This window comes from Eubalaena glacialis, chromosome 13 (assembly GCF_028564815.1).
Source record: "Eubalaena glacialis isolate mEubGla1 chromosome 13, mEubGla1.1.hap2.+ XY, whole genome shotgun sequence".
In the NCBI taxonomy this organism is placed as follows: domain Eukaryota; kingdom Metazoa; phylum Chordata; class Mammalia; order Artiodactyla; family Balaenidae; genus Eubalaena; species Eubalaena glacialis.
This window is the reverse complement of record NC_083728.1, coordinates 12,129,566-12,151,029: the sequence shown is the minus strand read 5'-3', so window position 1 is coordinate 12,151,029 and position 21,464 is coordinate 12,129,566. Positions and strand designations below refer to the sequence as shown.

General features: G+C 41.7%; 1 protein-coding gene across 8 annotated transcripts in view; it reads left to right on the top strand.

The window, feature by feature from the left end:
• SLC9A8 (solute carrier family 9 member A8) overlaps nt 1-21,464 on the top strand; it is a 71,987-nt gene that overhangs the window by 10,122 nt on the left and 40,401 nt on the right. For 6 of the 8 annotated variants that reach the window (XR_009703574.1, XR_009703573.1, XM_061210181.1 and 3 more), the window contains 2 exons: nt 12,481-12,539; nt 17,815-17,898. Coding sequence is in view for 6 of the 8 variants with exons in the window: in XM_061210181.1 (XP_061066164.1) it covers nt 12,481-12,539; nt 17,815-17,898 (143 nt within the window). In the remaining 2 variants the exon portion in view is untranslated. Of the gene's footprint in view, nt 1-219; nt 318-12,480; nt 12,540-17,814; nt 17,899-21,464 lie in introns of those variants that run through there. The other 2 variants (XM_061210186.1, XM_061210184.1) reach the window with 2 other exon arrangements.

The following is a 21,464-nucleotide window of genomic DNA, read 5'->3' as shown; positions in this document are numbered from 1 at the left end:
GCCTGTTACATGAGATAATAAACATCCATTGTTTAAGCCGTTTTTAGTCAGGTGTTCTTTTACTTGCAGAGGAAAACATCTTAACTGATATAGGACTCTTTCCATTCAATGGACAAAATCAATTCAAAATGATTCAAAGAAAACAGATATTGGTGCGGGTGGAGTTGCACACCCATTGGCTCATGGCACCAAAAAAGCTACAGGCAGTGCCAGCTTCAGACTTCGCTGGATCAAGTCTCCTGGACTCAGTTTTTCTCCATTCTCAACAGTGCTTCCCTTTGTTTTGGCTTCACTCTCAGGCGGGCTCTCTCCACATGGTAAGACTTGACAGCTTCAGGCTTGCTCTCCTTACAGTAGCAGTCACGGTGGGAAAGGTGGCCTCCTCTTCTCCCTGGTTCCACCAGAAGTTGTAGGATGAAGTCTGACCAAATGGCCACCCCAGAACTGGACATGGAGTGGAGCAATGCTGGGGGTCAGCAAAGGCTGTCCGTCCACAAGGTTTCTTTCTTAGCTGATGTTGCACAAATAACTGTAGCCTATACAGCTAGTGCTTGGGAGTGGGTGATGGAAAGTCAGTCTTGCTTTCAGTACTTATTTGCTAACTCAGGTGATTGGAATACTAAGAGCACTTCTAGGGAGAGTACTGGGGTCCAGAATGGATTTTTTGTTATATTAGAGGACATTTGGTTAGAATTTAGAAACGCTGACAAAGCTATCAAAGTAGTTCTGTATTTCATAAAGCTATGTAAATGGAAGGAAAACTTTTTTCTCCTACTGTAGTGAAGTGTAACAAAATATTGAGATATCCACCGTTTCAAGAATTTCCAACTTTTGTGCCAAAAAAGAATCTAGATGAAGCTGCCAGAGAAAATGGGGCTTTCATTCTTTCAGGGGTAAGTTTTCCTAGCCTACTTTTTCTAACCAGAAGTTACTTTTTAGTCCACAGTCATTTAGAGATACTGTTGGCCTTTTGTGTTAAGCATTCAGAGTTCCTAAGAAATCGTAGGTATAGAAGAGCACTATCTGTACTCAGGAAGCACATTTCCGCGCTTCTGTTTTACTGTATTTTCAAATGAATCGAGACTTTTTTCATTCTTTATAAAAACATAGTATCAACATGAAGTTCTAAAGCTATTTCCTTGGCCCTTGTTCAAAGCTTTCAGATACTTTCTATACTTAGGGAATTCTGTAGTTCAGGCCTTTTAAAAATATGTATATATATTTTTTCACACTTAGCTATAAAGAAGAAAAACCCTTTTCATTGACAACCAGCTCTTTTTATCATGCTTCCTTCTCTACCAAACCATGTGTAGATGCACATATGTCCATCAGATGACTTGACTTGGTTTGAGTTTGAATCATTTTTTGTGTTCTTCACTTTTTACTGTTCTTTCCATGTATTAGTAAAGTTCACATATTTATTTTTATTGGCCATATAGTGCTGATTCACTCTTCATATATTTTGGGCTGAAATTGGTAAGGAGTGAAAATGAAATAGTTGTACTGCCTACTGTCCTCTGTTGTATATAGGAAAAATAGGAATAAATTTTTTTTTCATAGTCATACTTTATCATAGAGTGAGGAAAGGCCTGAATGGGGTTAAGAATGGAATTTGACTACAAATGCCAGGGTTTAGCCTGAATACTGCTGATAGTTAGAAAAACCGTATTTTAACTTGTAACTGGATTTGATTGAATCATTGAATAAATAGGAATACACAAATGTGCTTCCTTGTCATAACCTGCTTAACTATGTTTGTGCTTTTAGTTATATTAACTCCTTGTTTTGACTAAAGGATTGAAATTTTTTTTTTTAAGAGTAGGGCTCTTTTTGTCAATGGGGGTTTTGAGTGGAAGACAATGAAAAAAAAATTACTCAGTTCCTGAGTTGTTGACTGAAGGTAATTCTGGAAAAAAGCATATATAGTGATTATATTCTAATTGTACTTAAGTTCTAAAAACGGTTTTTTTAGAGAAAACTTAAAGCAAGAATCCTGACTGTAACTAACAGCTTTCCTGACGTTTTAGACTGTGAGAGTCCAATTGTGATGCAGCTTGAGCTGTCCCATGGGTAACTCTCCCTGAATCTCAGGTACTTTGATTTTTATTAGAGAAGAAACAGGCATTCATTTGTTGGCATTAGAGTAGCTGTCTCAGAGGTAGAGGCCAAAATTGGTTGTCACATTGACAAAATGATCACATTAGACTCTAAGGATTTTCCGGGCTGTCGCATTCCAAGGAAGAGTGCTAGCGCAGACTTTTAGCCTCTGTGTTTCTGGAAACATGGCTCAGAGGTGACAATTTATTCTTGGAACGTCTTGTTGCTCTTTAGCTGCCATTAGCTAAATGTGTGCTCTGTGTGTAATAGTGCATGCTTTTGCCTGGAGTCTTGCTCTGATTCTCCTTAGTTTTATGGTCATCTGCTCTTGGCTCAGCATTTTTTCATCTTAAAGTTGTATTTTATACTTAAATCTTTTAGATATGTCAGAATAGTGAGGTAGTCTAAACTTTCAAGGAAGAAAGGTTGTTAAAAGATTGCATTTGGGAACTTGCTACGTCTGGGCTGATTTCTATAAATTTCCTCTTTCGCCACATAAATGTTCTCAACAGAATAGAAAGGAGTAACATTCCACTGAAAAAGTAAGCCACTTAAAAACAAAATATATAAACAACATTTCCCCAGAAAACAGACAGACAGCTCTGAGGTCCTGATTCTCATCTTCCTGGCAGCTCTTCTGTCTTTCAGAATACTATCTTTGGAGCATCTATTTTAGTATAGGTAGCAGCATCAAGGACTGGAATTTCAAAATCACCTTATTATAGCATAAGTGATTCTATGATTATAGCTAACAAAACGTGCTAACAATATTTTAAAGTATTTTCAAAAAATCATTTGTGGTTAAAAACATATTACATAAGTAATTATATTCCTTTCTGCCCTATCATGTAGTAGCAGGGCTGTCTCCTCATGGTAATCAGGGTTAGTCACCCCTGCCAACGTGGTAGCCTGTTTCTAGGCCTGCTGGTCTGTTGGCACAAAGAGCCCAAAGTGACCAGGCGGCAGCCGTTGTAACTCTTACTATGTGAACTCTGGTGGAAATGTCCCCTTCTGGGAGCCAGGTTCTTTCAACCCACCGAGCCTAAAGTTTCAGGCTAAGGAAGCAGAAATCCTCCAAGCAGGAATCCCCACTCTTAAGTGAGTCCCTGAGAGTGATGGTGAGTGGTGTACCCATTGTGTGCTGTACCCATGCTTGCCTGTTGGGGATGTACCACCCTATAATGGCCACTGGTTTCAGGAGTATACCGCACCCTGGAGGAGCGCGCCATTCCTCACAATATGTCACCTCCAAGCTGGTGCATCAGCTCCATTTTTTTTTTTTTTTTTTTTGATTTTTATTATTTATTTATTTTTGGCTGCGTTGGGTCTTCGTTGCCGCGCGTGGGCTTTCTCTAGTTGCGGCGAGTGGGGGCTGCTCTTCGTTGCGGTGCGCGGGCTTCTCATTGCGGTGGCTTCTCTTGTTGCGGAGCACGAGCTCTAGGGTGCGCGGGCTCAGTTGCTCCGCAGCATGTGGGATCTTCCCGGACCAGGGCTCGAACCCGTGTCCCCTGCATTGGCAGGCGGATTCTTAACCACTGCGCCACCGGGGAAGCCCCTCAGCTCCATTTTTAAGAGGCCATTTACCACTCTGGCTGGCTGGCAGTTTCTGGGTAGGACGGTGTGGTGTCCATGTCTCATGCCCACTTCTGCACCTCCTTTGCCATAAAGTGAGTCTCTTGGTTTGACATGTTGTTGACATATTGTTATGCAGTATCCCACTTTGGTGGCTCAGACACTTATGGACCCTGGGATGGTGGTGCTAGCATACGTGTCAGCCTCAGTCAGAATGAATTGCTGCCCTTTCCAGGATGGAAGGGGTCTGATGTAATCGAGTTGCCATCATGCAGCTGGCTGGTCTTCTCAAGGGATGGTACCACACCAGGTGATGAGTGTTGATCTCTGCGGCTCTCCAGTCATACATTCAGCAGTGGCCATGGCTACAGAGCAGCCTTGGTGAGAGGGAGTTCATGCCGTAGGGGCCCTGCACAGCTTCCATGTCTGCCATCATGGCTACTGTGCTCATGAGCCCATTGCATAGACACTGAAGACAGAGGCTGGCCGAGTGTTTCATGAACCACGCGTGGGTTTTTTTTTTTCTCCTCTGTCAGCTGGTCTTAAAGAGCTCCCCATGAGGCCGTATGTAGGAGCTGAGCTGAGAGAGAGATGTTGCTGTAACAGCTGAAGATGACATAGAGGTCGGGGCCACAAGTAAAGCATACTTGTGCCTTTTAGATCGGCACAAGTCTGATCGCTAATGTAACACTTCCATCTTAAAATGGATTGCTCCTGGGCCCACCCAGCCTGACAGTAGGTATGGCAACCCAACTTATGAAAGATGATTCTGGCCACCTGGGCACTTGACATTCCATGCTCAGATGCTCTGTCTCTACCACGGCCCAATAGCATGCCAGGAGCTTTTTCGTGTTTTTCCCTTGGGAGTTTTTTGAGTGGTATATGTGTCTCTTCTGCAAATGGCATGACCTTGCTCCAGAGCCCTAGGGATCTATGCTGAGCGACCCTCCTATTGGGGCTTGCCGGCCTCCCTTCCTACCAGATACTTCCAGTTCCATGGGGTCCGCCAGATCGTACGGCGAAAACAGCAGAGCTGCTTGAACTGCAGCTAACTGTTTTGGGCCTCACTCAAGACCATCAGTCTCTCAAAATCCAATAAATGGGTTGAAGTGTTGAATAGTTTTCTCAAGTGTGGAATATATTGCCTCCAAAACCTGGAGAAGGCCTACCAAGCATTGTGCTTCTTTATTACGGTAGAAGGGGCAGACCTTTCCCGTTACTTAGAGGCAGTGTCTTGGTGTGCTTCAGACCACTTGACCCCTGAATACTTCCCAGATGGGCAGGCCCCTGAAACTCTATCCTCTGAAGCATACGTGTCTTACCAAGACGTCTCCTCGCCACTTCATGCTTGTCGCTGTACGTTAGCATGATGTCAGTAGTGGAGCAGTGTATTGTCCTGTGGAACGTCCATATGGTCTGTGTCCTTGGGGACCGTATTATGCAGGAAGCAGTAGTTAACTTAAGGCACTTGCCTCATTTGGGGCATCTGTGTAATCTTGAAATAACCTGGGAGCTCTGTATTCCAACGGGGTGGTAGGGACCACTTCTGCAGGCCTAGAAGGTCCACGGGAACCTGAGGGTTAAAGGTGCTCATGTGCATCTCCCTAGGCACCCCTATCCCATGTCTGAGCCCCACTTCTTCCTTATCAGGGCCCTGCTAGGAGAAGGCATAGGAAATTTGTCATCTTGAGTTCAGCATTCTCAGAAGATCTGCCACTCTTGCGGTTAAGACCTGTGCCCAGTCTTCAGCTCTAGAGGCCCTCCAGCTGCAGGAGATGAGGGTCTGTTTCATTGCTGCCAAGGAGGCCCTCTGACTCTCACCGTTTGCTTTAAGTTGGTAATTGTTCGGGCCTTTTGTTTTCTTTTTTCAGAGCATCGGTGGCACTCAGCAACAACCACAATTCCACTTTTCTTACAGTTATTATTTCCGTCATAACCTCTTTAACACCAGAGATACTGCATGAGCCCTTGCCTCCTCCACCAGTGTCCTGACCCAGTCTGCCACAAGTGAAAGTCTTAGCAGTGGCACTGCTACCCCCGGGGAGGGGCTAGCAGTATTTTACCTCCAGTGTTGGGATCCTCTTTGCCCGGAAGCTGCTGAGTGGTCCAACTCCAGAACCCCATCCTCGAGTTTGCTTCCTTTGACCACTCCACTCCTGGAACCAGTGGTCTTAGGTTGGCTCCCTAAAAGCAGAATCTGAGACAGGGGTTTGGGGACAGGTAATATATTGAGGGGTGCTCTTCAAGAGCAAATCTGTAACGGAGGGAGTCAACAAGACCAGGGAAGGAGAAAGCCAAACAGTGGGTGTGATCTCAGGGTAGGCCTAGCCTAGCCTCAGTAGGAGGGCTCTGGGGCAAGAACGCCAAGCAGAGTCTGTCTCTCCTTAAACCAAGGGAGTGGGACTTCTGGACCCCCATCAGTTAGTCAGTGGCTATGAGCTGGTGTGGGGCGAGCACAGCTTCCATGATGAGGTGCCTCTCGGCGGCTAAGGGCAGTTTTCTGGAGAAGGGGACAGCCGTGAGCGCCTAGCAGCCAACACGCACAGCAGCTCACACAGATGGGCCCAGTGAAGGGGAGGGGGCGAGCCTCACAGCATCTACCACAGAAGGCAGCTGACGAGCTCTTTACAAAATTAAAAATGCCTGTACCCTTGACCCAGCAGCCCCTCTGTCAGGAGTTTTGTCTGTGGATACGCTCACACATGTGGAATGATGTATTTACTCAGATGGCAATGGCAGTGATAGCAGAAGCCTGGAGAACACCTGAGCGCTCATTACAAGAGGACATATTGGATGGCACAGTGGAATACACTGCAGCCACTAACAAAACAAAAGTGTGAGGAAGCTCTTTATGTGTTGATATGGAATAGTTTCTAAGAGGTAGTGGTAAGTACAAAAAAAATTCAGAATAGTGTAGATACTGTATTACCATTTGTTTTAAAATTTATTTTATATGTACATGCATATGCATGTATATAATTTTAAACGTACAGACACTCTCAGCAGAAATGTACAGTATAACCAAGAAACTGGTAACATTGGTGGTCTCCGGGAAGGAGAAAAAAAACAAGAATGGGACAGAGACTTAAGTTTTCACTGCATACTCTCTTATACCTTTCAAATTTTGTACCATAGGCATCTGTTACATAATCAAGTAAAAAATAAAGTAATTCATTTTTTCACTTTTTTTTTTTTTTATTTTTTGGCTGTGTTGGGTCTTCGTTGCTGTGTGAGGGCTTTCTCCAGTTGCGGCGAGCGGGGGCCACTCTTTATCGCTGTGCGTGGGCCTCTCACTATCGCGGCCTCTCTTGTTGCGGAGCACAGGCTCCAGACGCGCAGGCTCAGTAGTTGTGGCTCACGGGCCTAGTTGCTCCGCGGCATGTGGGATCTTCCCAGACCAGGGCTCGAACCCTTATCCCCTGCATTGGCAGGCAGAGTCTCAACCACTGCGCCACCAGGGAAACCCGAGTAATTCATTTTTAAAACAATTCTGGATCTGCTATTTACTAGCTCAGTGATGCTTGTCCTTAGCCTCGGTTTCCTTACCTGTAAAATGCAGGCGACAAAGCCTTCACTTCATGGGAGTGCAGATATTAAACAGGGCAATGCATAGAAATCACTTAGTATAGTGCCTGCCTGCTAAGTAATCAATAACTGTTAGCTGCTGCTATTAATATTATTATCATTTATATTATTATGGTTTATTACCTTGTAGGGTAATCGTGAGAATGAGCTTAAATAACATATATTGTATACAGTAGCACAGTGCCTAGCACCACAGTGTGTGTGTGTTTTTTTCTTTTTAACACAATGCAAATTAATAAATGTGTGTGCATATACATATATACGTATATTTTTAAGGGAACTAGGATCATGTTCTACATACTGTTTTGTAACCTGATTGTTATACTTAATACATTTTAGGCACTTTCCTGTACTGTTCATATTCAGGAATACTCGTATTTTACAGCGATAATGGTAGACCAGCAGTGCACCCTGGGAGTGGGAAGGGTGTTAGCAGTTCGTAGCAGTAGTGCAGTCTCCCTGTGTCTCCTCGTCCAGAGGTGGTAGAAGGCACCCAGGAGCCAGCAGTCCACTGTCACTTGCTGGCCCTGAGCTGTCAGAAGAGGCTCTCTGAGCCTTCCTACCTGGAGCATTCTCTTGAGGAGTAAGAATAATTTAACCTGACAAATCCTGGGAGAAGGGTCTCAGCAAATAATTATGAATTACTCCTGATCCTTTGAGTGAATCCAGTGGTATCCATAATGAGGTGTGTGTACGAAGATCCATAGGAGGCAAAAGGAAATATCAGAACTTATGTTTCTATTTAATTTGAATCTCCTTTACAATCTCTGTTTTTTGTGTTATTTATTTTATTAATTTTTGGCTGTGCCTCACAGCTTGTGGGATCTTAGTTCCCCGACCAGGGATTGAACCTGGGCCCTCGGCAGTGAAAGTGTGGAGTCCTAACCACTGGACAGCCAAATCCCTGTGTTATTTTAAAATACATTAATGTAGTAGCACTTTTTTTATAATAATAAAATAAAAATTTGTAACTTGAAGGTGCATGCTCAAATTCTTTTTACTGATAGGAAGATACAAAATTGTATCTAGGGTATTATTTCCAGGGTGTCTGGTTGTATGGTATAAATTAATTTCTCCTGGACACTAGGTTGATTTGACCTAACTTTGAACCTCAATCTCAAAAGGTAAAGGAGTTTGCCAATTTAATGTTGTACCATAGTTCAGTCCTAGGACATTTCAAAAGGATTCCTCATGTAATAGTAATAATAGTAATAGTAGTAATAATATCATATTGTATTTTACAAAACTTTCCAATGCCTCATTAATAATAATATAGAAACAAGCTTAGGCAATAGAATAATCACTGATTCTCAAATGTAATTGCTTCATGTATATTAATTACAAAAGCATTGATCATAGTATTAAAGTTTTTGGTGTACATTTACAAAGGAAAAAGAAAGTTGAGGTTTAGTAGCACAGAAAAACACTAGCTTTAAAAATTAAATCTGAAATCATGAAAAAAGTTCCAGCTTCCCTAGTAATCAGGAATGATTACTGAGTGCAGATTGACTGTAAATGCAAATCGAAACCTTAAAGTACAATTTCTTGCCCCTCATACTGGCAGAAGTGTTAAAGTCTGATGATTTTCCAGGGTTGGTGAGGATGCTTTGGTGCAAGGGGTGTAAATCGGCACAGCCACTTTGGAGGACACTTTGGCAACGTTTTCAGAGATAAAAATGCTCATGCCATTCACTGTCTCTGGATCTGCCCTAGGGAGATACTCTTACACAAAGAGGCACATACCAGCATGTTCACTGCAGCTGTTAATGGCAAACAGTTGGAGACAGCCATCATTGGGGGAACATTAAAAAGATAGTGACTTTTAAAAAAATTAAAATGGAGGGGAGGGATAAATTAGGATGTTGGGATTAACACATACACACTACTATATATAAAATAGATAACCAACGAGGACCTACTGTATAGCATAGGGAACTATACTCAATATTTTATAATCTGTAAGGGAAAATAATCTGAAAAAATATATATATATGTTTACCTGAAACTAACATGACAGCGAAAATCAACTATACTTCAATAAAATTTTTTAAACAGTAAAGTAGAATTTACATAACATAAACTTTATAATTTTAAAGTGTAGAATTCAGTGCTTTTTAGTATATTTACAGGGTTGTGCAACTATCACCACTGTCTTAATTCCAGAACATTTTTATCACCTCAAAAAGATACTCTCTGCACATTAGCAGTCACTGCCCATTTTCCCGCTTCCCTTTCCGCTGGCAACCACTAACCTACCTCCTGTCTCTAGATTTGTCTGTTCTGGACATTTCATATGAATGGAACCATACGATCTGGCCTTTCGGGGGCGGGGGTGGGGTGACCATTTTATTGTGATATAATTCACATACCATGCAAGTTACTCGTTTTAAACGTACAGTTCAGGGTTTTAGTATATTCACAGAGTTGTGCAACCATGACAACAATTTTAGAACATTTCATCACCCCGAAAAGAAGCCCCATACCCTTTACCTATCATCCCTGAAACTCTCCTCCCCAGCCCCGGGAAACCATTTCTGTCTCTATAGGGACAAAGGCAATCTATAGATTTGCCAGTTCTGAATATTTCATATCAATGGATCATAAAAGATGTCTTTTGTGTCTGGCTTCTTTTACTTAGCATGTTTTCAAGATTCATCCACACTGCAATATGTATCAGTACTTCATTCTTTTTTACTGCCGGATAACATTCCATTGTGTGGATATACCACATTTTGTTGATCCATTCATCAGTTGGTGGACATTTGCGTTGTTTCCACCTTTGGGCTAATAATGCTATTATGAACATCCATGTACAAGTTTCTGTACGAACATAGGTTTTCTATTCTCCTGTGTAGAATTGCTGGGTCATATGGTAACTCCGTTTTACTTTTTGAGGAATTGCCAAACTTTTCTACAGCAGTTGTGCCATTTTACTTTTCCATCATCGATGTATTAAGGGTTCCAGTTTCTCTATATCCTTGCCAACACTTAATTTCCATTTAAAAAAAGTTATAGCTATCCTAGTGGGTATGAACTGGTGTCTCATTGTGGTTTTGATTTCCATTTCCCTAATGACTAATGATGTGGAGCGTCTTTTCTTGTGCTTATTGGCCATTTGTATATCTTCTTTGGAGAAACGTCTATTCAGTCTGTGGCGTCTTTATGCTGTGCTGTAGAGCTGTTAAAAAGGAATGAGGCAGATCTATATGTAGTCACCCCTGATCATAACACTGAGCAAAATAGCAGGTAGTAGAAACTACCTGCTATAGGACTTCTCTGGAGGTCCCGTGTGCTTCCATTGCAGGGGGCACGGGTTCGATCCCAGGTCTGGGAACTAAGATCCCGCGTGCCGGGCAGCCAAAAAAAAGAAAAAAAAGATGCATTATAGTACCATAAACTTTATATAAATACACAGGTGTGCCATGTGTTACATACACACACACCCTAGTACTGTATGGTAAATATAAATATGTAAGGGCACAGAGAAGGGTCTGGTAGAATATTCCCCAGACTTATCAAGATGGTTGGTTACCTTGGGGCAGAGAGAGAGAGAACTAGTGGGGGTGGGATTTCATCAAAAGGGACTTTTGTCTTATTTATAACATTTTACAAAGTATTCATGAACTATTTGGTTAATAAAAAATTGTATGAAAACTCCTTAAAATATATACACAATTTAAAAATATAAGAAAAAGGAAGCAACTTGGGAACTCTAGAGAGGGGTTAGAATCAGTGCTTTCATGCCACGTGGAAGTGAATGTACAATTACTGTTCTGAAAATGTCATTGATCATTGATTCTCTTTATAGCTCAGACCTATTTCGTCTTACGTCCTTTTTATCAAAACAGTTTTGTTGGTCTTTTACTAATATATAACAATACAAATAGTACAGAGGTTTATAAAGTTAAAATTAACTGATCCTCTCTTCACCTCAAACCCCTCCTTCCCCATGACAATTAGTGTTAGTGCACCTTCTATTCCTAATAAACCTCTGTGTTCTTGTATTTTCTCCTCACCCCACCCAATAAGGTGTGTTTCTTCAGCTTTCTGTTGTTGATGGGAAAAAGCTCCTTCCCCTCTAGGGGAAAGGGAAGTCTTTTTTTGGCTGCGTTGGGTCTTCATTGCTGCTTTTCTCTAGTTGCAGCAAGCGGGGGCTACTCCTCGTTGGGGTGCGCGGACTTGTCATTGCAGTGGCTTCTCTTGTTGCGGAGCACGGGCTCTAGCCACGTGGGCTTCAGTAGTTGTGGCTCGTGGGCTCTAGAGCACAGGCTCAGTAGTTACGGCACACGGGCTTAGTTGCTCCGTGGCATGTGGGATATTCCCGGATCAGGGATCGAACCCGTGTCCCCTGCATTGGCAGGCGGATTCTTAAGCACTGTGCCACCAGGGAAGTCCGAAAGGGAAGTCTTTATCTTTAAGCGTCTGTGACAGTGGTCTTCAGCCTTGCTTTGTATCCCCCCCTACCAGAGATTGTTATTTTGCAGATCCCAAGTTCTGCTCAGGTGTCTATTTCATAAAAAGCTCCCATGATGATTCTGATGAGCCCACAGGGTTAAGAATCATTAATCTAGTGAGTAACAGAGCAATCATAAATTGTACCCATGATGCTTCTTCGAGAATTATTTTTGGTAGGTTCTTTATGAGAGAATAATGAGCCTGTCAGCTTTGTGGAAACATGCCTGAACTTAGATGGTCTGTTTTGTTCCAGGAATTTCACAGAATTTTCACTTTAGGTTATTTTCAGCATTGGGGCTTTAACTCTAACTAAATACTCTACATAGAGCTACCATCTGAGCCTGAGAAAGTGATCTTGGATTCCTTTTTGAAAACGGTAGGAATAAGTAGTACAGGGCAAACTTAGCTTTCTGCCATTTCAAATCGAAAATGGGTGGATATAGCAAGAATGACAGATGCTTAAATCTTCCATGCCAGGCAAACTATCCCTAGGTCTTGTTTTGTAAAGCTTTTTCACCCCTCCCCCCACCCCCACCCCCAGATTTTTGTAGACCTCGTTATAGTATGTTTGTCTGAGATGCAAGTGAGAAACTCATGTGATTCATAAAACTCCACACTAATTTCCATTCTTATGTTTTCAGATGTAAAACTTGCAGAAATTCACAGATGCCATTTAGAGATGTAATAATAATCAGTTTCTTTAGAATAAAAAACCTGAGTAATCTTTCTTATATCTTAAATTTTTGTTAAACTTTATATTTTCTCTTCTAGGTATTCTCATGGGAGCAGTTATAAAAATTATAGAGTTTAAAAAACTGGCAAATTGGAAGGTAGGTTTACCCAACTGTTCTTTTTTTTAACATAATTACAATTTTTATTGGTTCCTAAGTTTAGTAACACTGATTATGGTGGCTTTCTTATCATTCCTTGACTGTCAGTGAAGTTTATATTGTCCCATTAATTTTTTAACATTCTGGTAGATTAGGGTTGATATCTTTACATCTGAGTTTTTTGAAAAAGCATAAATCTCACACTGTTTCATATTAACATAGGAGCATTCAATGCCATGTTTTGTTATTTATTTGCATTTTTATAATCTTAGACTAACTTGCTGCATACAAGGCTCTAATTAGCATTTAACATTAAACAATGTTTATTGCTCCTAATTCCATTCTGACCGCTGAGCCCAATAAGACATATCTGCCCAGCACTGTAGACCTTACAGAGTGCTTTATATACTGTAGCTTCTGTCATCCTCATGACAACCATGGAGGTAGATTGACCACGTATTATCCCCATTTTTACAGATGAAGAAAGTGACCTCTGAGAGGTTGGGACATGTCTAACATCACAGAGCTAGAGAGCGGTTGAGTTGGCTCTTGTGTCCAGACCATCTGGTCCTATGTGTTCTATATTTTCTCCGCCACACCATGCTGTCCTCACTTGTGGATGTTCCCACCCTTACGTTCACACAATGGTCATTAGAGCGTGAGGTCCAAGGACTAATTGAAACTCAAGTTTCAGCTTAAACTTTGAGCATCTATATCAAGTAGGGAGTTTAACAAGTGTGTATCAAAACTGATTTTGTGGAGGGAAATAAGGTCCATTTCAAAATATTAAAAGAATTGTATGGTTAAAATGTGTCACATTTGAGCCCTTCCTACTTTGAAGCAGCTCCTAGGTGTGAGGATTAATTTACCTGTGGAACTGTAGAGTATAAATTTGCAAAACAAGGCTTCCCTGGTGGCGCAGTGGTTAAGAATCCGCCTGCCAGTGCAGGGGACACGGGTTCGAGCCCTGGTCCGGGAAGATCCCACATGCCGTGGAGCAACTAAGCCCGTGTGCCACAACTACTGAGCCTACGCTCTAGAGCCTGCGAGCCACAATTACTGAAGCCTGTGCACCTAGAGCCTGTGCTCCGCAACACGAGAAGCCCACCACAATGAGAAGCCCGTGCACCGCAATGAAGAGCAGCCCCCGCTCACCGCAACTAGAGAAAGCCCACACACGGCAACGAAGACCCAATGCGGCCAAACGTAAAGAAATAAGTAAATTTAAAAAAAAAAAAGAAATTTGCAAAACAAGCCTCATGGTCTGACGTAAAACACAATTTGAAGCTGTTATAAATAATATTCAGGATATATTGTATGTATTAAATGAATTCTCAAAATGTACATTGAGCTTGGAATATTTCTAGAGCTACCCTCAGCTGGGGAAGGGGCTAGGCAGACCCCACTGGAGCACGCTGTGTATGAAGCTCAACTGGTTCAGTTTAACCCCCCTCACAGTGGCTTCTGCAGCTGGTTCAGTTTAACCCCCCTCACAGTGGCTCATTCTAGGGCAGGAGCAACTGACCATACACCCTTTCTCAACTCTTAGACTAGATAGAGCCTGATGTGTAAATACCGCCCACTAACACATTTTGTTTGATTTAAAATCAATTGATCAAAATTGGAATCGATTTTAAAACAATTAAAAAATCATTAAGTTTTTTGTTTTATTTTGTTTTTCATGGAGGAGAAAGAAAGAGTGGCTTTATTTCTTTGCCAGGCAAAGGGGGAACACAGTAGGCTAGTGCCTCAAGAACTGTGCCCCCAGTTTTATTTTAAATGTTATTAATCTATACAAAATTCTAGAAATTTCACATAGATTTTTTTTTAATATTTTAAACCGCTTAATTTGTAATCTTTTTTTTAAATTAATTAATGTATTTATTTTTGGCTGCATTGGGTCTTCGTTGCTGCGTGCGGGCTTTCTCTAGTTGCAGCGAGTGGGGGCTACTCTTCGATGTCGTGAGCAGGCTTCTCTTGTTATGGAGCACGGGCTCTAGGCACGCAGGCTTCAGTAGTTGTGGCTCACGGGCTTAGTTGCCCCAAGGCATGTGGGATCTTCCCGGACCAGGGCTCAAGCCTGTGTCCCCTGCATTGGCAGGCGGATTCTTAACCACTGCGCCACCAGAAAAGTCCTCACATAAAAATTTGAACTTCTAGCTTCTCTCGAAGAAGCAGAAGCTCTCTCAACACCAAGCCCACATTCCCCACAGCAGGGATCCGAGGCACTGGGTGCAGCTGCTCCCCTGGGGAATGCTGTATGATCCCTGCTCCCAGCAGGAGGAGGAAAGGTTATCTTTTACTTTTAGTTTTATATGCTTCGGTATTAAATTTATTTTTCAACAGATGTTAGTTGTCAAGTTAAATAATAATAATATATTGAAGAGTATAGATGAGTGAACCACAGTTGGGTGGTGACTGTAATTAAGTGCCCTGAAGAGCCATCTAGACAACCAGTGCTTGACCTCAGAATAGGGTGAGGTTTTTAGGCTAAGACAGCTGGGCAGGCTTTCTGGAGGAGCAGGTGTTTATGGAAGCCAAAGCAGGAAGCAGGATCTGTTTGGAAACTGGGTGCTGCAGGGAACAGGGGAGGTAAGAAAAACAGTGAAGTTGCTGGGTGTTTTCTTTCCATGTAGGTGTGTTTCCAAACTGTCCTGCTGGGCCTGCCTTCTACCTATATTGTCATATGCTTAATATGTTTCTTTAAGTCAACTTGCTTTTTTATGTATATGTCTTTGTAACAGTTTTTTAAAAGCTTTTATTGTGGTAAAATATACGTAACATAAAATTTAGCATTTTAGCCATTTTTAAGTGTACAATTCAGTGGCATTAAATAACATTTACAATGTTGTTTAATCATCACCACTATCTATTTCCAGAATTTTTTCATCATCCCAGACAGAAACTCTACCCATTATACAATTCCCTATTCCTCTCTCCCTACTTTCTTTTCTACTTTCTATTTTTCTTAGTATTTTCTATTTTTTTAGTAGCCCCTATTCTACTTTCTGTGTTTATGAATTTACCTATTCTAGGTACCTCAAATGGGTGGAATCATACAATATTTGTCCTTTTTTATCTGGCTTATTTTATCAATACTTAGCATGATGTTTTTAAGGTTCATCCACTTTGTAGCCTGTGTCATAACTTCTTTCCTTTTTATGGCTGAATAATATTCCATGGTCGGTATATACCACACTTTGTTTATCCATTCATCTGTTGATGGGCCCTGGGGTTGTTTCCACCTTTTGACTGTCGTGAATAATGCTGCTATGAATGTTGGTGTACTATATACATTTATTTTAAAGGAAACATTATAATACTGTTTTAAGTGGGAAACCAATATTGTTTTTATAAATAAATACGATAAAAACAAAGTGGTACATTTGCTTGCTGAAGCCTCTGAGGTCAAGCCTGTCCTCTTTGTCAGAAAGGGGGATCAGCATATTGGAGAGAGGCTTAACACGGTAGCACCAAACTGACGCGTCTGACTTAATTGGGATTGAAAAAGAATCAAAAAGGGCTGACTTTCTCAATCCGTGGGGTCAGTGGTATTCGACACACATTGCTCAAATACCACCTAAAACCACATCAGACCACTTTAGGGGAGATAACTGCCCGAAGGAACCTGGGATCTTTCTGTAACACTATTCACTGTAAGGTGGTGTGTGCTTTTCCTGTGGCTTCTGTAACGAATTACCACAAATTGGGTGGCTTAAAACAGCAGAGGTTTGTTCTCTCATCGTTCTAGAGGCCAGAAGTCTGAAATCAAGGTGTTGGCAGGGCCACGCTCCCTCAAGGGAGCGAATCCAGGCCCTAGGGGAGAATCCTTCGCTGCCTCTTCCGGCTTCGGGTGGTCCCAGGCATTCCTTGGTGATGGCAGCCTGACTCCTGTCTCTGCTTCAGTCTGTCCTCATATGCCTTCGTCTCTGTGTCTGTGTGTCCCTTTCTGTCTCTTTTAAAGGACACTGTCATTGGTTTTAGGGCCCACCCTAATCCAGTATGATCTCAGCTGGATTCTTCCCTTAATTCCATCTGCAAAGACCCTATTTTCAAATCAGGTCACATTCTGAGGTTCCAGGTGGACATGAATTGGGAATAGAGGACACTGTGAACCCACTGCAGGTGGGTTCTCCTTTTTCCCAGGGGAGGTTTTGTTTCTGAAACTCCCAGAGTCTCTGCAGTGGCCCAGCTGCACAGATCCTGCGAATAGGTTGCCCCACAAAGCACAGGGATCGGCCCATTTCTTTTCACATGGCCCCAGTCTGAGTCATGAGCTTGTGATACAGGCAGTTATTTTAAGACTTAATCAGGCATTTTCAGAAGTCATCATTTGCTTCTATTTTGAGCCTTTTTTGAATGTTATTTTAGTCTTTATGGTAACAGCCATACATTTGTAAGGATACATTTATCATTCTTTTGAATAGGGATTTTGACAAGAGGTCACACTGTCAAGATTGTGACATAGAAGTTTTCATATGAAAAGGGCCTGATTTTGCAGTATTAAATAAACTGCGTATTACCTGTAGTCATTTTGGGTTTGAGAACCAGTATGTATTTTCCCCCAAACCACCAACAACTAGAGAGCTGTATTACCTTAGAAGATGAAATTATTATTCCATTCCCCCCAAAGGTGGCCATATTCTAAAAATACCTTTCATAATGGTACTTAATATTTGAATCTGAAAGCATGGCAAGGGGCTCGCTTTATAGCCATGTCCCAGGTTGCAAGGGCATCAGGTGAGGACTGTTTCATCACATCAGATTTAGGAAAATAGCATAGTTGTCTATGACACACAGAGAAAAGAAAGGGCTGTTTTAAACATGAGTAGGGTTTACTCTTCCTCTAAGTGGATTGTTTTAGGGCTTACCGTTAACCTTTTTCCTGGAGGAATCCAATTTGTGGACTTGTTTTTGAAAGTGTTCTATTTGAATTGAAATGTCTTCTATATTAAAATTAGCTTTCTTTCCTTAGTAAAGAATAAAAAGCATACCGCTGTATGTTTGGAAGTGGTTCATTCTGCTACTTATTTTGCTGGTCACCTTTTAAAATCATCTGTCCTACATTTTTAAATGCAGGTTTTGAGGTTTTTGTATATTTGTTTGTTTTTGTCGCTCCTTTTGTTTGGTTTTATTATCAGGTTGTGGTTTAAGCGTTGTATTTTTCCACTGGGCCAGGTTCTAAGAGAACAGTTACTTTGGCTCATCATTGATGGATTTATTTCTTAATTACACAGATTTCATGCCTCTGAAAATATCCATTTTATATTTACAGGAGGAAGAAATGTTTCGTCCAAATATGTTTTTCCTCCTTTTGCTTCCACCTATTATATTTGAGTCAGGATATTCATTACACAAGGTAAGACTCAGGCACACATTCGTGCTTTTGGTCTGGGTGGCTCTGTATGTTTGTAAGGCAAGTTCCTTAAAAGCTCGGGTGTTAATTTAGCAGTGGTGGCTCTGTGTGAACACCCTGGCGTGTGTGGTAGAAGCTGGACTGTCATGCCTGACTTGCAGAGGGAGCAAACATGGTCAGTGGGCTGCTTTCATGGTTTCAGGCAGTGTGGCTTACTAGTGTTTTCCATAGAGGGGTACTTTGCCTAGAAAGAAATAGCCAAAGTGATTTTGATGGTACACAGGTGTTACATTGACTCCTCTTGGACACAGACTGACCCATGTTAAGAGGACAGACTGTGTCCTGGGATGACAGGGACAGGTGCCCGAGGCCTACTGGTTCTCATGTCACCATATCGGGCCTTTCTCCTGCCTTGCGCCCATCCATCCTTCAGTGTCTCCCCTCTCAGGGCACTGCCCTGGGCCTCAACTCCCAGCCATTATGCCCTTTAAGCCCCAGTCTCCATTCCTTCCCACCCTCTCCCTGGCCCTGCTTTTCCTCACCAAACTGGGGCCCCATCCTTCCCCCTAGTCTTCCACCTCCTTCTGGCCCATTCACCTACTCCCACAGTTGCTCCGCTCATTCTTGGCTCCCTGACCCTGGAGAGCAGCATCACTGGCCCCTGCTCAGTTCTCTGCTTTGCTCTGGCATTTCTGGTCTCTGTCTTCAGCTTCCATTGGGGCTCTTTCTGCCTGGGCAGGAGCTTCTCACTTTTAAGCCAGTTTGTGTGTGTACCTGAGTCTTTTCCTTGTCTATGAGTTCCTTTTTTTTTTTTTTTTTTTTAATTTGTATAGCAAACTCTTTTTTTAAATAAATTTATTTATGTATTTATTTTTGAAATTTTTTTTTTAAGGAATTCCTTTATTTTTATTTTTTATTTATTTATTTATTTTTGGCTGTGTTGGGTCTTCGTTTCTGTGCGAGGGCTTTCTCTAGCTGCGGCAAGCGGGGGCCACTCTTCATCGCGGTGCGCGGGCCTCTCACTATCGCGGCCTCTCTTGTTGCGGAGCACAAGCTCCAGACGCGCAGGCTCAGTAGTTGTGGCTCACAGGCCCAGTTACCCCGCGGCATGTGGGATCTTCCCAGACCAGGGTTCGAACCTGTGTCCCCTGCATTGGCAGGCAGAATCTCAACCACTGCACCACCAGGGAAGCCCTATTTATTTATTTTTGGCTGCGTTGGGTCTTTGTTGCTGCCTGCGGGCTTTCTCTAGTTGCATCGAGCGGGGGCTACTCTTCATTGCGGTGCGCCGGCTTCTTGTTGTGGTGGCTTCTCTTGTTGCAGAGCATGGGCTCTAGGTGCGCGGGCTTCAGTAGTTGTGGCACGCGGGCTCAGTAGTTGTGGCTCATGGGCTCTAGAGCGCAGGCTCAGTAGTTGTGGCACATGGGCTTAGTTGCTCCATGGCATGTGGGATCTTCCCGGACCAGGGCTCGAACCCGTGTCCCCTGTATTGGCAGGTGGATTCTAAACCACTGCGCCACTAGGGAAGTCCATATGAGTTCTTCTTAAATATAAGTGTATTTAAGTTTTAAAATAAAAAGGTGATTCAACTTAAAATACTAGTAATACAACAGTTATTTTGTAAATGTGATTTTAAAAAACTGAAGGTTGGAAGGACTAAGGTTTGGCCTATCTTTGGAGAGAGGAAAGAGCCTGGACTTTAGAGCCAGAGAGACCTAGGCCTAATCATGCGCTGCCCCCTATAGGTTCCTTTTGAGTAGAGTAGAAATTAAAAACAGAGAACAAAAAGATCCCCAAAACCCTACCTCCTAGGTTGCTTAGAGATTTACATTAGATGAAAGAATGTATGCAAAGCACCACTCACCACATTAAATAATTGGTAGTGCTTCTTGTTATTATCTATTATAACATGACTAGTGTTATTATTAATAATAATGTAATAAACTTGAGTTAAATTTGTTATGAGAGTTTTGGTAAAAACATACAAATTAAATTTTTAATTTTCTTCCTGGATATTGAAGCAAAATTATTCTAAAATGTTCAGGCCAGATTTTTTTTTAAGTTATTATTTTATTGTGCATTAATCAAAAGAAAAAGTGAAAAGGAAGTTTAATATAAAAAAAAATCCCATATCTTATAAACTATTACTGACATCAGATAATTGTTAAAAAGAAAACAAGCAAGAAGGATTTGAAGGTCAGTATCTCTTACTCTTTAATTTTGTGAACAAATCTTGAAAGAACTGAGAGCAGATTATGAAAGTATTTCAAAATAGTGCTGAAGAAAATGGATTGATTTTTTTTTTTTCCCCCCTTTGGCTGCCACTCGGCTTGTGAGATCTTAGTTCCTCGACCAGGGATTGAACCTGGGCCCTCGGCAGTGAGAGCACAGAGTCCTAACCACTGGACTGCCAGGGAACTCCCAAAAAATGATTCAATTTTGACTTAAAAACATAAGACTGGTTATTATATTAGCACATGTAAAGTTTTTATTTTCTAATTTTTTGGAGGGAGGGGAAATAAACTTATTCAAATTTGAGGAAAATAGTAGTTTCTTAAGAGAACAAATTTTTGAAGATGGCTTTATAGCAGAAACTGTGACAATTTATGTGGGACTAGTGTGAGTTGGAATGGGAATTCAGAGATTTCTGTCCACTGCCTACCCACCCCCAAAGAAGATAGGAAGCTGACTTTATTTTAATATTGCTGTATTTGCTGATGTAAATTTGGACTTGGAATAAAAATTTCAGTACAGTTATCATCAGTTGGTATGCATTAGGTAGGCAGCTATTTGGTTCTTTAAATTATTAATATCATATAAAGAATAGAACTTTTTTTTAAAATAAATTTATTTATTTATTTATTTATTTTTGGCTGCGTTGGGTCTTCATTGCTGCGTGCAGGCTTTCTCTAGTTGCGGCGAGCGGGGGCTACTCTTCATTCCGGTGCGCGGGCTTCTCATTGTGGTGGCTTCTCTTGTTGCAGAGCACGGGCTCTAGGCACGTGGGCCTCAGTAGCTGTGGCTCACGGGCTCTAGAGCGCAGGCTCAGTAGTTGTGGTGCGCGGGCTTAGTTGCTCCGCAGCATGTGGGATCTTCCCAGACCAGGGCTTGAACCCGTGTTCCCTGTATTGGCAGCCGGATTCTTAACCACTGCACCACCAGGGAAGCCCAAGAATAGAACATTTTTAAAATTATGTCTGAGAGAAGCAGATAAATTTGCTTTATGTAGCAAAGGGAAGTTCTTATAGTGGGGCAACTTGAATTTGGGTAACTTTTCAACATCCAGATTAATATTAGCCAACTACGTAAGTTATATCAGAATTAGATCCCTATAAACAGACCAAGACTTAGTGTAATCTATTTTTAAATAACAAAATTAAGCAGCTCTCTGCAAAGAAAAACTCATAGATGAAAAGCCTTTTGTTTAGGGAAAAACCAAATCATTGTGTTTGCCTTGAGCTATTTTAAAGTTCTTTGTGTGCTAAAGATTGATATGCCAAACAAAGTAATTGAATGTCGGATTATGGTCAGCCAAATCAAAATTGCAAAAAATGAAGCAAAGAAACTTC